Source organism: Macaca fascicularis, chromosome 12, assembly GCF_037993035.2.
Source record: "Macaca fascicularis isolate 582-1 chromosome 12, T2T-MFA8v1.1".
Classification (NCBI taxonomy): domain Eukaryota; kingdom Metazoa; phylum Chordata; class Mammalia; order Primates; family Cercopithecidae; genus Macaca; species Macaca fascicularis.
In genome coordinates, this window is record NC_088386.1 from 126,658,513 (window position 1) to 126,681,697 (window position 23,185).

General features: G+C 39.3%; 1 protein-coding gene and 1 non-coding gene across 4 annotated transcripts in view; both read left to right on the forward strand.

The window, feature by feature from the left end:
• Window positions 1-23,185, forward strand: part of CAB39 (calcium binding protein 39) — a 105,131-nt gene that overhangs the window by 21,857 nt on the left and 60,089 nt on the right. For 2 of the 3 annotated variants that reach the window (XR_012421551.1, XM_005574564.3), the window contains exon 2: window positions 21,105-21,261. The exons of the other annotated variant lie outside the window; for it this stretch is intronic. Coding sequence is in view for 1 of the 2 variants with exons in the window: in XM_005574564.3 (XP_005574621.1) it covers window positions 21,148-21,261 (114 nt within the window). In the remaining variant the exon portion in view is untranslated. The remainder of the gene's footprint in view (window positions 1-21,104; window positions 21,262-23,185) is intronic. 3 annotated transcript variants of the gene reach the window in all.
• LOC123568228 (U6 spliceosomal RNA) lies at window positions 13,331-13,437 on the forward strand. The gene has a single exon (XR_006691431.1). It is a non-coding gene; the product is annotated as a U6 spliceosomal RNA (small nuclear RNA).

Sequence of the window (23,185 nt, forward strand, 5' to 3'; positions counted from 1 at the left end):
GTTTGTGTTTTTTGTGGGCATTTGGCCAGAACAGAAATAGCAATGCTTAGACCTTGAAGGAGAGTGATTTTTCCAGGTTTATATCTGATGCTGTAGAAATAAGTTTAAGGTTATAAATTTTGCAAATAAAACTTTTTTTCAAAATAGTTATTCATTGGAATGACTAAAAGGAAACACTAAAAACCATTTCACCACTCTCAGGTACGGCTTTTTAGAACCATAGCATTTCTAATCTTCCTTGGTTCTTTGACACAAAAGTCATTCTGTGGAAGGCCTTTTCCCCATACTTGAACTTCCAAGTTTTCTCATTTGTTTAGGTATTCTTTTAAAGGAGTTATCTTTATAAAAGAGCAGGATTCGCTATTTACTTTTCTTATTTACCGAAACGTGGGTGAGGCTGTGATGTTTGCCTGTGATCATATGGACTGTGTTTATACAGCCAAGTGAGAGTAAATTTAACCAGAAGGAAAATAGATATTTTAAAAATGTAGACATTGATTAACCTTTTGTATTTTAAAATACAGTACTTATTTGTCTAGAAATAGCTAAAGTTCCCATTTTCTGAAACTAGTTCTAAAAATATGATAATGTAACTCTTAATTTCTTAGGGTATCTGTGACTAAATCATTGTAAGTAAAACTAAAGATGGCAGATTTATATTGATAAAAGACTAACATATTCATAGAAATCAGTCATGTATTACAGATGTTTCTAAATAATGCTTTGTAATATGAAACTATAATTTGAAGTCTTTTTTTTTTTGAGATGGAGTTTAGCTCTGTTGCCCAGGCTGGAATGGAACAGCGCGATCTCTGCTCACCACAACCTCTACCTCCCAGGTTCAAGCAATTCTCCTGCCTCAGCCTCCCGAGTAGCTGGGATTACAAGCATGCGCCACTACACCCGGTTCACTTTGTATTTTTAGTAGAGACGGGTTTCTGCATGTTGGTCAGGCTGGTCTTGAACTCCCGACCTCAGGTGATCTGCCCAACTTGGCCTCCCAAAATGCTGGGATTACAGGTATGAGCCCCCACATCCAGCCTCTAATTTGATGTCTTAAATCATGATAAAGTCTTTGTGCTTTGCCATAATTTGAGAAGTTGAGCATTGTGAATATGATTGCTATCATTAGTACAAAAGAGCTATTCAAATTGATTTTAAATCTTCTACTAACTGCAGGTTCAATCTCATCAGTGAGTTATAAAGTCACCTTAGTGGGTTATGACTAGCATTTACAAGGAAGGGAAGGAGTAGGGAGCTAGGATAGAACAAAATAGAATAAAGAATGTCAGTATAATTTTACATAGTAAGTATAAGTGCTATTTGGTGGCTCTTGTTTTCTTTGTATGAATGTATGTACATCATGGGTCATGAGGTCAAAGAAGTCTATATGCCACCAGTGATACTATAATGCAGTTAGGTGGCCTGGTGGCCTTGTGGTTATTTAATGACTGTACACAACATACAGATTGATGAGAGGCCTTATTGGAAAACTCCAGTACTGTCTTCCCTGACCTATTCATACTTTTAATAGGAAGTAAAGGAAAACTTGTGCGACTTGCTAATCAGATTTGTAGTTGACAGGAATCTGGTAGGGGAAGCTAATGTATACTGGATAACAGCATTAAGATCCAGGAAAAAAAATTTAAATGCCATACTACATACTGAGTTTAAATCAGAAGGAATTAAATAGGAATAATTGTTCAATCCTGCTGGCATGTCCCAAAATGCAGTAATACAGCGGACCCCAACCTTTTTGGCACGAGGGACAGTTTCGTGGAAGACAGTTTTTCCATGGACTAGGGCTGGTGGGGTGTGCAGGGTGGGGGATGGTTTCGGGATAAAACTGTGCCACCTCAGATCATCAGGCATTAGGTTCTCATAAGGTGCGGACAACCTAGATCCCTCAAATGCGCAGTTCACAATAGGGTTCACACTCCTATGAGATCCAATGCTGCTGCTAATCTGACAGTAGGCAGAGCTCAGGCAGTAATGCTGTCTTGCCCACTGCTCACCTTCTGTTGTTACTAGCAGTCCACTGGACCCGTACCAGTCCGCAGTCCAGGGGTTGGGGACCTCTGCAGTAGTATACAATGGATGAAGGTGGGGCTTCCTGTGCAACATGTACAAAAGACTTGGGTCAATTAAATTGCTCAGTAGAAAGCGTTTTAGCTGTGTGGCGTGACTGTTAAAACTTAAAACGTAATTTAAGATCACATTTATGAAATACATGGAAAGGTAGTCTTGCCTGGTTAGCTAACATATGGGGAGTATGGGATCCAGTTTGGAGCACCACACTCTGAGAGGAGCAGTGACAAATAGGAATGTCTGGAGAATAATTCACATGGTCCCCTGATTGAGTTAATTCCCCCAAGGTTTATCTCCCTCTGTAACAAAACCACAGCTGGACAAATTTTACGGGAATTTGGTTTGCTGACTATGCTAATGGTGGTGCAGATTCAATGTGAATATGTGGTTCTCGTTCCCAGACAGCTCACAGGATAGTTTTGAGATGGTTAATTACATATTAACATGTCTTATTAGACTGTTGAAAATGCTTTCAGCTCTTTCTTCATGACATCTCTTTCATTTTATCCCAATTCTGGATGCCACCATGCTTAAGACACAAGGATACAGGTCTACTTCAGAATATTCCTACCTGATACCCATGGAAATGGTTGCTCAGATTTGATATTTTGTCAGTTTACTTCTATATTTGCCTCTGGCTTGACTTGGACTGGGATAAGGTCTAGGAATGGGAATTTATCTTTTTCCTTAAAAGATGGAGTCTCATTTTTTGCCCAGGCTGGTCTCTAATTCCTAGCCTCAAGCAGTCCTCCTGCCTCAGTCTCCCAAGTAGCTGGGATTACAGGCGTCCATGCCCAGCTCTAGGAATGGGAATTTGATCACATCATGAGTTGGAATCTAATTCTAAAAGGTATGTGTATACATTCAGTTCTTAAAATATCTTCAAATCATAAGGCTATAATTTTGAACAATATATCAAATTTAAATAAGTTTATGTAATGTTATACTTATTCAACATGTATTTAGATATACTTACCATATGAAGAATATGTTTTGCCTCCCCCAGATTAACTTAATTAGTTGCTGGCTAAGTGGAGAAAAGTCACAAATTCTTACAGTGATTTCTTGATTTACTTTTTTGTCTATAACTAAGCAGTACCATAATGAAAGCAGCCATCCTTTCTCAAACTGGATAGTATAGTGAGATTCATTAAATGAGACTCTACTAGAATGGCTTATTTCAGAAAGATACCATTGCTTGACCATAAATGTTTGATATCTATAAATATGAAATTTTGGATTCATATTCAGGATGCAGTTCCAAACCTAGTAGGAAATCCAAAATTTCTTTTTTTTTTTTTTTTTTTTGAGACAGAGTCTCGCTCTGTCGCCCAGGCTGGATGGAGTGCAGTGGCCAGATCTCAGCTCACTACAAGCTCCGCCTCCCGGGTTCACGCCATTCTCCTGCCTCAGCCTCCCGAGTAGCTGGGATTACAGGCGCCCGCCACCTCGCCCGGCTAGTTTTTTTGTATTTTTTAGTAGAGACGGGGTTTCACCATGTTAGCCAGGATGGTCTCGATCTCCTGACCTCGTGATCCGCCCGTCTCGGCCTCCCAAAGTGCTGGGATTACTTGAGCCACTGCGCCCGGCCCAAAATTTCTAAATAAAAAGATTTACAGGTAAATCTTATAAGAAAATAAAACTTCTTATATTAAGTGACAAAGTTGAAATGCAAATGGCAAACTAGGAGAACATATTTGAAAAAAAAAAAAAAAATGTAAACAGCCAAAGGGATAATGTTCATAATTATTCAATATCCTACAAGTCAATAAGAAAAGAATTCCAAATTGGGCAATAGAGATGTACAATTTCAGTAAGAAAATAGAAATGGAAGTATGTTCATTGTCATTAATGATTGGCAATTCAAATTAAAGAATTGATCAGAGGAGTGGAAAGAAGAGGAAGTCAAGAAGATAGCATTTTTAATCTGGCAGCTTGAAAAGGTTAATAGGTCCTAGTGTTGATTAGCTGGCAAAGAAATGGCTGCCATCATGGACTTTTGATGACTGTGTAAACTGGCCTAAGTTTTTGGTATGAGTTAAGAATCTTTGTGTTTTGACTCTCAGACTGCTGCTGCCTTATCTGAGTCACTCAGAATCTTCCTTGGCTGCATTTTACTCTCATATCTGGTGTACATAACTGCACAGAATATTGTGTGGTCTTTTTGTGGCCGGGTTAGCCCTTTGTTTAGCTAGTCCTTATGAATAGCTTTCTAAGGTGGGCAGGCCAGGTCTAATTACCTCAAGCTTTATAACGATGAGGAAACTGGCATTTGAGCTCAGTGACTGTCCTGGGTCTGGTTAGTAGAGAGGAAGACAAGGAGTTGCGGTTTCTTTCCCTTCTCTCACTCTATAGGACTTCCACAGACAACTAGGCTGGCACTAAGACACAGTAAGGCTGGCTACATCTGCACAGAAAGGAAGGAACAGATAGAGTAACTCATTAAAAATAAGACCCCCAAAGACGAATGTTTTTGCTGAAATAGTTACAAAGCAAGCTGTCGTTTGGAAAAATGCTGTGATGACCCCCTACTGACTCTAGAAAGAGTTGTGTTCGTCTGACAGTTTCAAGTGTGAAGAAAATATGTATTTACTTTTATAATTAATCTAAAGGACATTATTAAAGATAGTTTTGTGTGGAGTTATTGATAAAAATATTGGAAGTTTTGTCAAGCTACATTAATATAGAAAATTTAAACATAGGGCTGTAGACCTTAATTTTTAAACTTGTTTTTCTTTGTGATGTTATTAAGCTACTTTAGAACTTGATAATCATTTAGTCACAACTAGAAGAAACTCATTTAGAAGAGTACTCACTTTGATGGCAGCTTGTTTCAGTACTGAGCAAACTGCCTTTCTTGTAAACAATAAAAGACATTTGAAAACTGCTAATTGGGGCCAGTATTAAGTTAGGGCAAAAAATAAATATTAATATAAAAAAGAAACCTTTTGTCTGCAAAAATCAGGTGTGTGTGTGTGTGTGTGTATATATATATGGTTATTAGAACTTAGAAGAATAAAGTCACAGAGCTCTGCTACATGATACTTTTTTTTTTTGAGGCGGAGTCTCGCTCTATCACCTAGGCTGGAGTGCAATGGCACGATCTCAGCTCACTGCAAACTTCGCCTCCTGGGTTCAAGTGATTCTCCTGCCTCAGTCTCCCTAGTAGCTGGGATTACAGGCATCTGCCACCATGCCCGGCTAATTTTTTAATTTTTAGTGGAAACGGGGTTCACCATTTTGACCAGGCTGATCTGGAACTCCTGACCTCAAGTGATCCACCTGCCTTAGCCTCCCAAAGTGCTGGGATTACAGGCATGAGCCGCAGTGCCTAGCCCCATGATACATTCTTAACTTCAAAGAGCTACTTAGTTGTAGTCAGTTTGGTTAAACTTCCAGCCGTATTATATATACTTTTTGTTTTTTGGGGACAGAGTCTTACTGTGTCGCCCAGGCTGGAGTGCAGTGGCATGATCTCGGCTCACTGCAGCCTCCACCTCCCAGGTTCAAGCAAACCTCCTGCAGCCTCCTGAGTAACTGGGACTACAAGCACGCACCACCATGCCTCGCTAATTTTTGTATCTTTAGTAGAGATGGGGTTTCACCATGTTGGCCAGGTTGGTCTTGATCTTTGACCTCGTGATCCACTCGCCTCAGCCTTCCACAGTGCTAGGATTACAGGCGTGAGCCACCACACCTGGCCTCCAACCATATTTTGAAGTGTATTCTATAACTGTGTTTAGATGTTACAGTGGATGTTTATACATGTCCTACCTTGTTCCAGAAAGAATGTAAGGGAGCTTGTAACAGTCTGTTGTATTTATCATAACTTTGGTTTTTGAAATCTGTAACAACTGCATGGTACACTGAAATCACCACAGTAAAATTTGATAATAGTAGTATGAGTCTCTTAGTAAGTATTTGAGGTTTAACATGAAGTTCCTGTTTGTAAAATTAATACATAGCTTTCTGCAAGAGGTGTTGCTACTTTGTAAAATGATTTTTCTCTAAAAAATGAGCTACTAAAACAAAGCCCTCTGTTTTCTCTAAGCAAATATATTTTGTTGCTCCAATGAAGAATGAACCTTACCGTTACAGCATATTTCATAAACATTCATAATTTGACATTTCTCGTTTACTATAAAGGAAATTTTTAAGGATTAACAGAAAGCCTTTTTTAAGAGGAACGTAAGTATTTTTAAACAATACATTCACTAAGCCCATTTCATTAAGTACTCATTCTATAATTCATTCATTCATTAAAGATAGGTTAGCACAAGAATTATTTAATACTTTAGATTACCAAAATGGAATTAATGGTCTACTTGACATATGTAATAGGTATATCTAGCTTTAGGATCATAGAGAATGTTTTGCTAACAATGGTCTACCTTTACCCTTGCTTCTCTATTCTAGAAAAGTTAAAAAAATTTGAACTCTTTGAAAAATCTTTTTAAGCGTTCTGAGAAAAATGTAGACATGTGCCTAAAGGAACCTTGTTTTAGTTAAGATGCTATTTTCCCAAAGGACGATGAGTATGTAGAGAAGCTCATGGTCCTCAGAGCTATGCTTGCACTCCGGAGACTTGGTTGGGACTGGAAGGTACTCTCTATGCAGCATATATCTGAGATTTAATAGAAAAGGAACTTTATCAATGATTATTTTATAGAATAGGAACTTTAATAGAAAAGGAACTTTATCAGTGATGAGCAATAATCCTCTTAAAAGCAGATGAAGCTGGGGTATGGGCCAAGCTTTTTAAAATTTTTTTCTTTTTTCTTTTTCTGTTTTCTTTTGGCGGGGAGTGGTGGTGGTGGGACAGAGTTTCACTCTTGTTGCCCAGGCTGGAGTGCAGTGGTGCCATCTGGGCTCACTGCAACCTGCTGGGTTCAAGCGATTCTCCTGCCTCAGCCTCCAGAGTAGCTGGTACTACAGGTGCATGCCAGCACACCTGGCTAATTTTTGTATTTTTAGTAGAGACAGGGTTTCACTATGTTGGCCAAGATATTCTCGATCTCCTGACCTTGTGATCCGCCTACTTCGGCCTCCCCCAAAGTGCTGGGATTACAGGCATGAGCCACCGTGCCAGACCAAAATCTTTAAAAAAAAAAAAAAAAAAAAAACTTTTTTTCTTAAGGATAGGGGCATTCATATTTATATTTCATATTTATTGACTCATAATCTTAGAAATTGCCCTATGCCTATTTGGTCAGGATTTAACAAAATCATTCAGCAAACATTTATTTGTGATTACTGTTTAAAATTATATTTTTATGTTTTACTTTTTTTTTGTAATACTTGATTTATGTGTAAGATGACGGAACAAGTAAGTACAAAAAGTAGAATCTGGAATCAGAAGACTTGCCTTGAATCCTGACACCTACATTCAGTGTGTAATGTCACGGCCAGCCTTTTATGTGGCTTTAAAGGTATACAGCAATTAGTTACCATGGGAGCTAGAGAAAGGGTGCAGGGTGGTTTCACGGATGGAAAGTGTTCACAGACATTGGGTTAGGGAGTGCACATCACAGTATATAACATGCCTTAGACAGTTACTCATTCCAGTTTAACACTGATAAAAGCAGTCAATCCAAAAAAGCTGTGACGCTCCATAGCAGGATGGCTCTATAAATAGTGTTGCACTCTTAGGAACCCAGATCAAGCCTTTAAATATTCCATCTTGGGTATTACATGAAGCCATCACACTTTAGTCACAATATTACCAGGTTTATATTCATGGCATAAACAATATTCAGGCAGACAAATTAGAGTTGCTCAGCAAAGGTTGTGAGTCCAGCTTTGGAGTAGCAATAGAGAAATTATAGGCACTTTGCTAGATTTCCTGCTCACTTACCCTCCAAGAGCATCTTGGTTCTGGCCTCTAACTCCTTTCTGCATGGGTTTCAGGTGAAATTTTTCTAGTTAACTCTTGGTTATTTATGTATCATTTCTGTGGGTTTTTTTTTTTTTTTTGGGTTGGTGTGATTTTTGTTTTGAGAAATGTTATTCAGTCCCACTCTGCAAATGTATCTGGGGTCTTATGCAAAGCAGCATGCCAAATGTTATAAGAATATAAAATGACTGTTAATATACAACTTTGCTATCAAGAGGCTTCCAGATTAATTGGGAGTGATACATACATAACATAATAACACATAATCAAGGTTTTAAAAATCTTACAGGTATAAGGAGGGTCTTACACTTTTACTGTGGAGATCTTTATGGAGAAGCTGGTGTTTGAAAGTGGTCTAGAGGCCTGGCGTGGTAGCTCATGCCTGTAATCCCAGCACTTTGGGGAGGCCAAGGCAGATGCAGGAGAATCGCTTAAATCTGGGAGATAGAAGTTGCAGTGAGCCGAGATCACGTCACTGCACTCCAGCGTGGGCAACAGTGAGACTCTGTCTCAAAAAGAAAAAGAAAAAGTGGTCTAGATATGGGCAGCATTTTGACAAGTAGAGGAGTGAGGGCATTTCTGAGGAGGGATTACCCACATTGGCATTGCTGTAGTTTCCAAAAATTACTTCAGGGAGCGAAGGGGAGAGGAGCACTATGAACCACTTGTTGATGGCATTGCCCATGGAACTGTGTCCTCTATAGATATTCTTCCTCTTACCTGCCATCAACAAGGTGAGTTTAATTGAATTGCAGTGGACAAAATGAAAACACATGTAGATTGGAACAGTTAAGTAAGAAAGCTTTGAGACCCTGTAGAAGGAAAAGGTAGTGTTTATGTCTGAAGCATGGATTACAGTGGTCATTTTGTAGTTAGGCATAAATCTAACTTTGAACTTCTTGGCAAATAAGGGGGAAAATTTGCGCATAATACAATGGATGATACAGTTTACCTTCCAGTGATTTGATACCTACCAGTTCTTCAAATAGAAACTTTTGCCTAATTACTATTTTTTAAATTATGAAATATGTAAGTATATACATATAGGCTGCAGTATAATGAATTTCCAGCTTCAACAGTTAATACTTTGCTTGCTGTTTCATCTCTCCCCTGCTTTGTTCTCTCAGAGAGGTGGAACTAAAGTATTTTAAAGGAAATCGCAAATCACTCATACTCCCACATGTATGTCTAATTGATAAGGATATTTTTTACATACATTACTATGTTTCATCATAATACCTAACAAAATTAACAGTAATTCCTTAATTGTCATACCCAGTGTATAATTTCTCTGATTGCCAACGTATCGTTTTTTCAGTTGGTTTATTTGAATCAGGATCCAGGGAGGGCCCATGCATTGTATTTGACTATATGAGGCTCTTATTATTTAAGTCTCTCCTGTCTTTTTTTTTTTTTTTTTTTTCCTTTTTCTCACGTTGTTTGCTTTTTTGGAGAAACTGAACGTCTGTCTTGTGAAGTGTCCCATTTTCTGGGTTTAATTTACTGCTTCCCTGTGGTGATGTTAAACTTGTTCCTTCCTCTTGTTGCCTGTAGACTGACCACTAGATCTAGAAGCTTGATTTGATTCAGAATTGTAGTTGGGCTGGGGTGGGAGGGGAGAATCAGATTTTAATAGATGATGCTTTGTACTTCCTATTGTGTCGTATCATGAGTCACACTGGTGTGTGGTTGTCCTAATAGATTAGTGTTGTCCATGTACTTAGCCTGTGTATCCTCTATGAAATTCCCCATCATCCTTTCACCTAATGGTTAAGGCCATTGGTGATTGTTGCCTAGTTCCATTATTTCATCAAGAATTACAAAATGGGCTTGGTGCCGTGGCTCACACCTGTAATCCCAGCACTTTGGGAGGCCAAGGCAGGTCGATCACTTGAGGCCAGGAGTTCGAGACCAGCCTGGCCAGCATGGCGAAACCCCGTCTCTACTAAAAATACAAAAATTAGCTGGGCATGGTGACACACACTTGTAGTCCCAGCTACATAGGGAGGCTGAGGCACAAGAATCGTTTGAACCTGAGAGACAGAGTTTGCAGTGAGCTGAGATCATGCTACTGTGCTCCAGCCTGGGCAGTAGAGTGAGACTGTTTCCAAAAAGAAAGAAAGAAAATTATATATATATAACAAAATGGTAATTTTTTTCTTTCCACACTTACTAGTTATGAATCTCCTATGAAGAACTTTCCCTTGTCATCTATTTGGTTATCCTGAAATATAGTCTGTACAGAAAAAGGCAGGATAAATGTGCATCCCTCCCTCTTTTTTTTGAGTATTGCATTGTTGCCTTCACAACCTCCAAGGTAACCAATGAAAATTATTTCTAGTATTATTATAATTGTAATGGGCTCTAATGTTTTACATATATTCTTATATATACATGTTACTATTAAATATACAATATTTTAATGTATGCAAATTCTTGATTTCCACGTTAATGCATTGTAATAATTATTTTTTTATGCTCAAATTCTACCATCTTAGGCCTTTGCAGCACTTTTCAACTTAGCTCCTGTGCCTTTTTTAGCATGACCTCATAAGTACAGTATTTGCTCTCTGGAGTAACATATCCCTGGCTCATCTTGAGTATTTCCTACTCTTTCATGAAATCTTGGTTTCTTTTAGTAGGAAATGATCATGTGCTGATTTTTAAAAAATACACTTTTATATTAGAAAAAAAAATGCACATTGTAAATGCTTAACCTTAAGAAAAATATAAATATCAAGTCATGTTCTCACTACCCGTTATTAACCTTTGATATTTTTTCTCTTAGCATATCCCTCTGCATATATAAAGATGGAATTATATGTATGCAAACTTATATTCAAAGTGTTTTCACTTAAGAGGAGTTGTAGACATTTTTTCATGTCAATAGAAATCCTCAGAAGCATTGATTTTAAATTACTTCTGAATGTTCAGTTCTATTCGCTGAGAATTCTGGTTGGTTTTCCTTTTCCTACTGTATTAAATAACTATTCAGTGGCCATCTTTGTATATAAATCTTAAAGAAGTAATAGATTATGAGGATACACTCGTAGAAGTGTAATTGCGGGCTTAGAAACATTTTTAAGGTTACTGATACATATGAATATATTGATTATAGTATGAAAGATACTGGACAACCTGACAGACACTGCATAAGAGTTGGTAAAAACCTGCTTTGAAGTCCCAGCTTTTTCGCTTTACTAGCTAGCTTCATGATACTTGAACAAACTAGCCAATAATTTTAAGACTTAGTTTACTTATCTGTAGAACAGAAATAATAGAACTTCTTGTAGGAATGAACGAATGGAAAATCCCACGGTTACTTTCAGGATCAAAATAAATAATAGTTCATGCTACAGATATTCTACAAATATGTGCCTTCTGTGGTTTCAGTGTTGTTTGTTTCCATCAAAACTTATGCTGAGGCTTGGTCCCTAATGTGGCAGTGTTGGGAGGAGATATCTTTAAGAGGTGATTCGGTCATTAAGAGGAATTAATGCCTTTCTCCCGTGATTGAGTTCTCAGTGTTTTGGGACTGGATTAGTTAATGCCAAAGCAGGTTTTAATAAAGTGAGGCCACCTCTGCTGTTTGGTCGCTTCACATATGTCCACCTCTTCTTCTCCACCATGTTAAGATGTAGCACAAAACCCTCACCAGAAGCTGACCAGACGCTGCCACCTGATCTTGTACCTCTCAGCCTCTAGAATTGTGAGCTAAATAAATCTCTTTCCTTTATAAATTACCCCAAATTTCAACTGCTTCTTAAAGCTACTCTCGATTTATTTTAATGGAACCTAAGTTACCACCTTTTTTTTTTTTTTACTTCTCCGTATGTAGTTCTCAATTTTATTTTTATTTAAAAAATTTTTAGTTATCACAACTTAGTTGCAGCTAAGAAAGGCTTGCTTCCCATTCATCCAAAAGCTAAATCAAGACTTTTAGATGTAGGCTTAAATAGAACAGTAAGGTCATTCATTTTATTCCATTTTATATTGCTATCCAGTTTATATAATAGATATGCAGATACAGTTGCTAAGCACTTTTTAATTCTTATACCATATTGTGAAGTAGCTATTGCTTTTCCCATTTTAGAGATAAGGAAAAAGGGGCTTAGAAATGTCTAAGTCAACTAGTTGAGGCATAACAAAGTCAGGATTTGAACCCAGGCTGTCTTTAAAGCCCGTGTAATTAACTACTGTGCTTTAAATAATTGTTCTGTACTACCAGATAGGTAAGTCTAGCATCTAACACAGTATCTGTAAATAGTTACTGTTTTAACTAAGTAACATTAACACTGGAAGCAGGGGTTTAAGTCTTAGAGCCAGCTGTCTAAAAAGAATGTGTTCATGCATGTACTGCATTTCACTCTCCATGACTGCGTAAGAACCTTAATAATCCTTGTAGGCAACTATCTTATGGTGTGTGGGGTTTTTTCTTTGTGCTTTTTGTATTTGACCACGAAGTTCGTGAGTCAGATCTAACACATATGTTAGTGTAGAGTCTTGTGAGCTCAGCTGTCTAGGAATGTGTTGTCATTCAGCAGCTTTTCATTATTGTCTCTAAACACATACGCCCACATCCATACACACCAGAATGTTGTCTTGAGAGCAGGCACTCTTGATGCCTTAAGTTTGTGGCATATAGTAATTACACAGTATTGGAGTGAATGAATGTTCTACTGACTGGCTTATGGACCTTTTGAGTTCTTTTCAGTATTTGTCAATACATAGGTGAATAGGAGTGTGTCACATAACCCAAAAGCAGTCAGATCTCCAAAGATGTGCAGTACCTAACAGGCCTAACTTTAATGGTGTGGGCTTTTGTTTTCCTAATGGGTATCCTGTATATTCTCTAGCACTTTCTTGGGATGTTGCTTTGTACTCTTGAAAATATTCTTGAGAATATTAATGTAATAGAGCAGTGATTTGGTGTCTTTGTTCTTCGTAAGATAGAAGTGGCCATTTCTAGTGTCATCTGGTCTCCATCTGTTTTGGAAAAGAGAGTAGACTTCGGTACCAAAAACCTCCACAAATACAAAGCAAATAATAAAAAGGAGAATATATATCAAACTACTAATAATGACTGTCTCTTACAGGCTTTTCAGGTGACTTTCACTTTCTACCTTATGTAATCCTGTAATGTTTGAATTTTGCATAATGAGCAGTATAACCGTTTTCTAAAAGCTAGAATTTTAACTCTCTGTGATGGACTGAGATGCAGGAGTAGATGGAAAGACTTTCATATTCTGACCCCCCCACACACACCCCCAACCTCAAAGGATATGGAAACTAGCAGAAGGATTTGCTTATGTGCTTTTAAAAAGCAATGCCTTTTTAAAAGTGATTTCAGTGCTCGCTTTGGTGGCACATACCCTAAAATTGGAACGATACAGAGAAGATTAGCATGGCCCCTGCACAAGGATGACACACAAACTTGTGAAACGTTACATATTTACAAAAAAAAAAAAAATTTCAATGGTCAGTAAATGTCCCAAGCACGGACAACCAGATCTCCTGCAACATCTCTGTCTTAGTCCATTTGTGCTGCTGTAACAAAATACACGAGTCTGGGTAATTTGTAAAGAACAGAAATTTATTTCTCACAGTTCTGAAGGCTAAGTCCAAGATCAAGGTGCTGGCATTTGGAGTCTGAGGAGGGCTGCATCTTACATGACGAAAGGCAAAAGGTCAAAATAGGGACAAGTGCCATGTCTTCACAATGACAGAAGAGAGCAATCCACTCCTGTAAGCCTTTGTTATAGTGACAGGAGGGCAGAGTCCTCATGACCTAAACACCTCCCATTAGTTTCCACTTGCCAACACTTGCATTGGGAATTAAATTTCCAACCCATGAATTTTGAGGTATATTCAGACCACAGTATCCCCTAGAGGTGATAGTGACCCTATTGACAACTCCTGGCCTTTGTGGAGAATGGCGAGAGTCTACCCTTGGTGTCTGTAAAGATAGATTTAGAAAACAGAATTGACTGAAATCATGAACTGAATATACATGGAAGAGTTGAGTAGAGTTTGCTATGACAACCAAGTTTAGTGATGGGGTGAACAGTGGATCCATTCACTCTGAAGGGGAACATTGAAAAAGAAGAAGGACTTAGATGAGATTTGGAGGACATCTATAAGGAGCAGCAGTTGGAAAGGTAGGCCATTGGTCTGGTCGGAAATGGATTTCAGATTGTTGAAACCATAGATGAGATCACCCAGAGAGAATATAGGGTAAGGTGACAGCCAAGAGTGGAACCTTAAAGGACAACAACATTGGAGTAGAGATGAGTCATTGAATTAAATGCAGAAAGGAAAATAAATAAATGGATGGATGGATGGATGGATGCAGGAAAGGAAAGGGCATCGGGAGAGAGAAGAAAACAATTAGCGGAGAGCAGTGCATGAATGCGAAAGGGGGAAGCTAAATGTCCATGCGGATTCAGCTTGCAGTGTCGTAAGTGTTCATTTTATATGAAAGTAATATGTTAACAGTCCCCGACACCACCACTTTGGGATTCAAGCATATACCAATAGTTACCATCAGAAGGAAGCCTATCCCCATAGTAGGTATGGATTGCCACAGCCCACTTTAGAATCCTGTCAGTGTCCGGCTTTGTCCCAGTCACATTAATAATTTTGGCTTAGCCCACAGAATCCTGCTGAGGTTTATTATAAACCATTTTTTGGCCGGGCGCGGTGGCTCACGCCTGTAATCCCAGCACTTTGGGAGGCCGAGGTGGGTGTATCACGACATCAGGAGTTCTAGACCAGCCCGGCCAACATGGTGAAAACCCGTCTCTACTAAATACAAAAATTAGCCAGGCGTGGTGGCACGAGCCTCTTGTCCCAGCTACTGGGGAGACTGAGGCAGAATTGTTTGAACCCAGTAGGTGAAAGTTATAGTGAGCCGAGATTGCGCCACTGCACTCCATCCTGGGCAACAGAGCAAGACTCCATCTCAAAAAAAAATTTAATGGACAAGAGAATTGTATTTGAAAGCCAAATGAATTTTTTAATTAAAAATCTGTTTCTGTTCATTTTCTTCGTGAACTTCAGTTATGTCCAAAACATAGTTAAGGCTGTTTTAAAGCAATGTTAAGAAAAACATAGAACATACAGAAAAGTTAACTAACAATGAAAACCCACACACCCACCAACCATCTAAATTTTAAAATTGCAATTTTACTATATTTGCAAATTTGGTACTCTGGCTTAGAAGTAGTTTGGGGAGCAGAAAGGACTTCAGTGTGTCTGGACCTCTAGGATCAAGGCTAGAGGCTGTGCTGTGAGTTGCAGATAGGTAAAACCTAGAGGGCCATGGTAAGGAATTTGGATTTTATTTATTTTTAAATTTTTTTCCCATAGGTTATTGGGATACAGGTAGTATTTGGTTACATAAGTGGTTTGTGAGGTTTTGGTGCAGCCATCATCCAAGCAGTATAGACTGTACCATATTTGTAGTCGTCGTCTTCTTCCTCTTCTTCTTCCTCTTCCTTTTCCCTTTCCTCTTCTTCCCCTTTCCCTCCTTCTTCCCCTTTCCCTCCTTCTTCCCCTTTCCCTCTTCCTTCCCTTTCCCCTCCCCCTCCTCCTCCCCCTCCTCCTTCCCCTCCCCCTCGTCCTCCTTCCCCTCCCCCTCGTCCTCCTTCCCCTCCCCCTCGTCCTCCTTCCCCTCCCCCTCGTCCTCCTTCCCCTCCTCCTCCTTCGCTTTCCCCTCCTTCTCCTTCCCCTCCTTCTCCTTCCCCTCCTCCTCCTTCTCACTCTGTTGCTCAGGCTGGAGTGCAGTGGCATGATTTCAGCTCACTGCAACCTATGCCTCCCAGGTTCAAGCAATCCTCCTGCCTCAGTCCCCCTAGTAGCTGGGATTACAGGCACGCGCCACCATGCCCGGCTAAGTTTTGTATTTTTAGTAGAGACGGGGTTTTGCCATGTTGGCCAGGCTGGTCTCAAACTCCTGACCTCAGGTGATCCACCTGCCTTGGCCTCCAAAATGGTGGGATTACAGGCGTGAGCCGCCGCATCCGGCCTGTTCATAGTCTTCTATCCCTCACCCCCTTCCCCACAAGTCCCCAAAGTCCATTGTATCATTCTTAATGCCTTTGCGTTGTCAAAGCTTAGCTCCCACATATTAGTGAGAACATGTTTGGTTTTCCATTCTTGAGTTACTTCACTTAGAATAATAGTCTCCAGTCTCATCTAGATTGCTGCAAATGCTGTTAATTCATTCCTGTTTATGGCTTAGTAGTCCATCATATATATATACGCATACACATACACACACACACCCCACAGTTTCTTTATCCACTCGTTGATTGATGGGCATTTGGATTGGTTCCATGATTTTCCTCTGGGTAGATGCTCAATAGTGGGATTGCCGGATTAAGTGGTAGTTCTACTTTTAGTTCTTTAAGGAGTCTCCACATTGTTTTCCATAGTGGCTGTACTAGTTTACATTCCCACCAGGAGTGTAGAGGTGTTCTCTGATTACCACATCCATGCCAACATGTATTTGTTTATTGATTTTTTGATTATGGCCATTCTTGCAGGAGTGAGGTGGTATTGTATTGTGGTTTTGGTTTGCATTTCCTTATCATTAGTGATGCTGAGCATTTTTTTGTGTGTTCATTGGCCATTTGTATATCTTCTTTTGAGAATTGTCTATTTATGTCCTTAGCCCACTTTTTGATGGGATTGTTTATTTTTTTCTTACTGATTTGTTTGAGTTTGTTGTAGATTCTGGGTATTAGTCCTTTGTCAGATGTATATTGTGAAGATTTTCTCCCACTCTGGGTTGTCTATTTACTCTGCTAACTGTTCTTTTGCCATGCAAAAGCACTTTAAGCTCCAGCTATTTATCTTTGCTTTTATTACATTTGCTTTTGGGTTTTTTGTCATGGAATTTGGATTTTATTCTAAGGGCAGTGAAAAATTATTGAAGATCTTAACCAGTGGATTCGTGTTATTCCCTTAAATTCCTCCAAATATGTATTAAAGGAAATATTACTGATGATAAAGGGGAGATGGGTAGGTGGATTGTTATGGTGAAATGTATCTTTAAACTGCTGGGACCCTTCTCGAACCATTGCTACTTCCAACTTGGGCATCTCCATACTCTAGGGATTGTCAGTTTCAAAACTCAGACATGTGCCCATGTGCTTCACATCCTTCAAGGTCACAGAACGCTCCAAATGGCTTGATGGTGGACCAGGCCCTTTGGAAGGCAGCGTCCCCCCCGGGATAAAGCAGTACCAACTGGAGTCCACTCTTAAAGGTGCCTTTGCTATCACTTGAGCATTGTCTGAAGGTCACACACGAGCCTGTGAAGGAATTAACTCCTGTGTTACTTAACAACTGGGATGGATTCTGAGAAATGCATCAGGCAGTTTCGTCGTTGTGCAAATGTCATAGAGTGTACAGTACTTACATAAACCTAGATGGTATAGTCAACTACCTAGTAATCTATGTGATATAGCCTGTTGCTCCTAGGCTGTAAACCTGTACAGCATGTTACTGTGTTGAATACAGTAGGTATTTGTAGCACAAAGCACTAAGTGATAGGAACTTTTCAGCTCCATTGTAATCTTATGGGACCACTGTCATGTAATGCAGTCAGTCATTGACTGAAACCTTATCAGGCAGCTACATGACTGTGTAAGATAATTAAGCTTGATACTTAGCAAACCTGAACATAAGAAACAAATTCTGTAATGCAGAAGTTTTGGGGAGTGTTATTTCCTGGTTTTTGCCTACCAAAATCTTGGGTAATTATATTAAGAGTTGATGAGCCTAAGGACATACATGATTTTTGAGAATTATTACACTCATACTTTAAAGAGGATAGTTTTTAACTGTATTATTTATTTATTTATTATTTATTTTTGAGATAGAGTTTTGCTCTGTCACCCAGGCTGGAGTGCAGTGGCGTGATCTCAACTCACTGCAACCTCCCCCTCCCGGTTCAAGCGATTCTCCTGCCTCAGCCTCGTGAGTAGCTGGGATTACAGGCGCACGCCACCACGCCCAGCTGATTTTTATATTTTTAGTAGAGATGGGGTTTCACTATGTTGGTCAGGGTGGTCTTGAACTCCTGACCTCGTGATCTGCTGGCCTCGTCCTCCCAAAGTGCTAGGATTACAGGTGTGAACCACCACGCCCGGCCTTTAACTGTATTTTTAAAACTAAATCATGAAAAATGATTTATTTACCAATGTATTTGGATCCTACTGAGGAATGTCACTTCTTCTTTTGGGTAGTTGTTACTGTGTTTCTTTTCCTTCTTATTTAAATTTAAGTTAGGGTCTTACTCTGTCACTCAGGCTGGAGTGCAGTGGTACGGTCACCACCTCTTAGGCTCAAGTGATGCTCCAACCTCAGCCTTCTAGTTAGCTGGCTGGGCTCACACGTATGTACCACCATGCCCAGCTAATTTTTAAATTTTTTGTAGAGACAGAGTCTCGCTATGTTGCCTAGGCTGGTCTCGAACTCCTGACCTCAAGCAGTCCCTCCACCTCAGACTCCCAAAGTGCTGAGATTACAGGTGCGAGCCACCTCACCTGGCCTGTATTTCTATAGAATACAGTCTTACTTGTTCATATGTTCTGTAAAATCTTAGCTGCCTGGTATATTAATTAACAGAAATAATTGTGTCATGCCTCCCCTTGCCCCCACAGAAATATTTTATATATGTGTTCTTTTTGGTGGCTGTACTCTTTCTGCTATAACCAACTTTTGATGTGTGGTAGGACTTGTAAACCTCTGTTACCCTGGAAAGTCACATCTTTCACTATTGAGCCAGAGCTGAAAATACCTCTGTTGCATAGCACCGTAACACTTCCTGCAAATACCGTTTAAACATTCCCACCCTCCACATCACTGCTATTATTTGCAGAGTTACAGATAGGAAAGATAATATTTTCAGAGGACATATTGTGAGTGTGATACACTGTTTATGGAGAAGCAACCTGCATTCCCCCCCCCCACGCCCACTCCCCTGCCCAAAGGAAAAAGTAATGATCCAGGAAAAGGAAAAGAATGACCCAGGCTTTTTGTCCCATCTAGCTTGTAGAGCAATCATATGACAGCTAGTTGAGAGTGACTCCCCTAACATCAGTTCAAACTTTTAGGCATGGAAAAGTTATTTAGAAGTGGACTTAAACATCTTTGGATTTTATGGCTGGGCATGGTGGCTCACACCTGTAATCCCAGCACTTTGGGAGGCCAAGGTGGGTGGATACCTTGAGGCCAGGAGTTGAGACCAGTGTAGCCAACATGGTGAAAACCCATCTCTACTAAAAATACAAAAATTAGCTGGGTTGGTGGCTCACACCTATAGTCCCAGCTACTTGGGAGGCTAACGCTGAAGCCCAAAAATCGCTTGAACCTGGGAGATGGAGGTTACAGTGAGCCAAGATTGTGCTACTGTACTCCAACCTGGATGACACAGCGAGACTCTCAAAAAAAAAAAAAAAATTCTTGGATATTTAAGAACCTATGACAAAGGACATGCATTAAACTGTTTCTCTTTGGTTAATGAAAATGTGGTTTTAATTTTATCAAAAAAGTATTTACAAGGTGACAGAAGGTGAGATAGGCAATATTTGGGGTTAGAGATGGGTCGGAACAGTTCACATCAGAACATGTTGAGAAATAACATACTCGTTTATGATTTAGTTGTAGGCTTGACATTAGCATTCATTTGCATGTTTTAAACATTCTTTATAAACATATGTAAGTCACTCTATTTCAAACTTAAGGGAAAAGCACGCAAGTTTGTTCATCAAATGAAATATTAGGCAAAGCTCAAAAGAAGTGTTACACTATGCAATGGACGTATTTTTGTGTTTATATAGAAGGAAAACCGTAGGGTTGGGGTGTCTGAGAGCCACCTTTTCTTACTTGGGTGTGTGTGGGGAGCACCTTGGGCAGTTAAATATAGGATTTTGAAACTTAGAAAACCACTGATCTAAATGATCCATAAGGTTTTTCTAAAAAGTGTCATCTTTTGGTGTCTGATACGAACCTGTTTAGTGCCTATGAGTTTAACTTCTAGTTTTTTTTTTTTTAACTGAAAAATGGTTAACTTCCAACACGTTCCCCAGTCACTTCCATTGTTTGTCTTGTTAACTTTGTTTCTTCATAGTGCCTTCTTGGAATAGTTTCATGTCCTCCTTTTGGATGATGTAATACTGTGGTTTATGTGGTTGAAATGTTGTTTTCTACTACACCCCCCAAATTAAGAACTTCTAGAAGTTCATCATCCCCAGGGTTTTATCCAGCGAGTTCTTTCATAGGAGATGGTCAAATCCAGGCAAATACGTGTTGACAACTGTCACATAGGGGATTAGAAGATTTAATGGGAGATTTTTTTCCCCCATCCAGCCTTCTCTCTAGCTCTGAGACCCTGTGACTGCCTGAATAAGAGGATGGGTATGCCAAGGAAGTGTGTGTCTCATTCGGGGCAACCCACTGGGTGCTTAGGAGGAGCAGCATGAACACCGGGAAAAGAGCGTCTGGAGAGACCTAGATAGTAGGCTGTTGGTAGTGCTGTTTGGCTAAACACACTACCTAAGTTTTTGCCTCAGTTGCCTCAGCTATAAAATAGATAGCTGTCATTTTGATGTACAGTGTAGTGATTAAGGATACTTTGGATCAAGACAGATCTGAGCTTGTTCGACCACTTAGTACCTTGAGCCTGACTCTCAACCTTGCTAAATTTCACCAGTAAGCAGGAGCAGGAGATTGTTAGAAAGGGTTTCATGAAATGATGAATTCTAGTGCTCAGCATCAGGCCTGGCAGTAACAGTTGCCCTGTGAGTGGGAGCTGCTGCTCTCTACCTCAGTAGCATCAGGCAGTGTATTCATCCCCATTTGGGTGGTTAGGAGAGAGTTGATTTGAAGGAAAGAAAAACAAAGTGTTTTGAAAAATACAGTGTTCTGTAATTCTAAGACATCTGTGTATTATCATTTCTTGCATATATTTGTGGATTTCCCTGTTCCTACTGATTTTGAAAGTTATGTAAAATGACTTTCCTAAACACGGGTTTTCTTCCCAGATTAGGATTTAGAAAGTCTGTCTTCCATTGATCCCAGTGTTTGCTCACATGAACCTTGTGCTGTGTTCTAGGTAGCACAGGTGGAGTGCAGCGGAGGCCCCTCCCGCTGCCGTCATGCCGTTCCCGTTTGGAAAGTCTCACAAATCTCCAGCAGACATTGTGAAGAATCTGAAGGAGAGCATGGCTGTTCTGGAAAAGCAAGACATTTCTGATAAAAAAGCAGAAAAGGTATGGATTTGGCTTTATTTATATTTGAAATCTCTTAATTAACAAATGCAAGACACCTTATGTGAGAAATCAGTAAGTCCTAATTTGGGTTTATTTTGGATTTTAAAAATAACATCGAAAAGCAGCATATCCTGCTGTTGCAACATACTAAAATTCTGTACTTTCATCTAACAAATAGATTTCTAACTGTTCTCTCAGGTTTTCAAGTTTATTTAAATTGTGTTTATTTCATTCTTGAAGTGTTTGATTCTTATTTATTTATTATTACTAATTACTTTTGTAGAGACAGGGTTGAGCTATGTTGCCCAGGCTAGTCTCAAACACCTAGCCTCAAGCGGTCTTTCCACCTCTGCCTCCCAAAGTGCTAGAATTACAGTTATCAGTTATCTGCTTGGTTTGTTTGTTTTAAAACTTTGTAAAAGTTTTAGAGCAAGAACAGAAGGAAGTAAAGTACACTTGAAAGAAGGCCAAGCAGGCAACTTGAGAGATATAAGTGCCACAGTTACCTGATTCTTGAAATCAGTGGTTCCCCCACAATCTTCCTGGGAGGACACCCCTCCTGGTTTTCTTCCTATATTTACTGTATCCGTGCCAAGTGCCTCCAGCTACCCAGTCACCCCAGTCCAAAACCCAGCTTTCATCCCACTTGTGTCTTGCCCTCTCTTCCCTAAAACATAATTGTTCACTAAATCTTGTTCAACTCCCTAAATTGTTTATGAATCAGTTCTGACTTCCATTCCTTCTAGAAGAAGATGTTCATACTCTTTGTGATTTTAGCAGTAGCCTTCTTACTGCACCTTCTAAAAATCATCTCTACTTTACATCTTCAGTGTAGATTCTTCTTGTAACACACAGGACCTTCGTGATCTGGTCTTTGTTTCTCTGAGTAAATTGTAGAGGTTTAGTGTCACTTACCCAAAATGCTTGGGATCAGAAGTGTTTCAGAGTTTGGATTTTTTTTTTTTTAAGGAATATTTGCATGTACATAATGAGATCTTGGGGATGGGACCCATGTCTAAGTATGAAATTCATTTATGTTTTATATACACCTTATATACATAGACTGAAGGTGATTTTGTACAGTATTTAAAATTTGCATTAAATGAAGTTTGTGTACATTGAAGTATCAAAAGGCACAGATGTTGCTCTCTCAGCCACCAATGTCACAATCTCTGGTTCTGTGGCATCATCATCATTCCTGACTCTGAATTTATATGCTACCAATAAGCAGCCATTTTCTTACACTTATTCACATGTAAGTACTTAACAGTAAAAAATATGACATACCATTAATAATACCAGGCTGGAGTGCAATGGTACTGGAACTAAGGTGGTACCTTAGTTCAGGGTAACTAAGCAGCATAGTAGTTGTATCACTTGTATCTGTTCTAACCTCTTAGATAGAATGTCATAATCATTATTTGATTTGGGATTTCTGTTATAAGGATTATACTTGCAGTGTAGAATGGATGCTTTCAGGTGAGTTGGAGGAGTATACAACTAATTATTCCTGCTCTAAATGGTCCTAGCTTCGGTACCTATGAGTTATCATTTCTGTTCTGTCTGTATTTTCCTTTATTGCTTATTATTACCTTTTGGTATGTGCTGCTGGCTGATCTTAAGCTTACCCAGCTTCCTTTCATTTTCTCATTCTGTTCAATGTTTCTAATGCCCTTTGGACTAGGAAACTAGATTAATTGAAACAATTTATAATAAGAGAATATAGATTCTAAGATAACTTCCTTGAGTAAAGTAAGTGATACTGTTTTTTGTTTTTTCTTTTTTGTTTTTGTTGTTGTTGTTGTTGTTTTCTGAGATGGAGTCTCACTCTGTCGGCCAGGCTGGAGTGTATTGGCACGATCTCAACTCACTGCAACCTCTACCTCCAGGTTCAAGCAATTCTCTTGTCTCAGCCTCCAGAGTA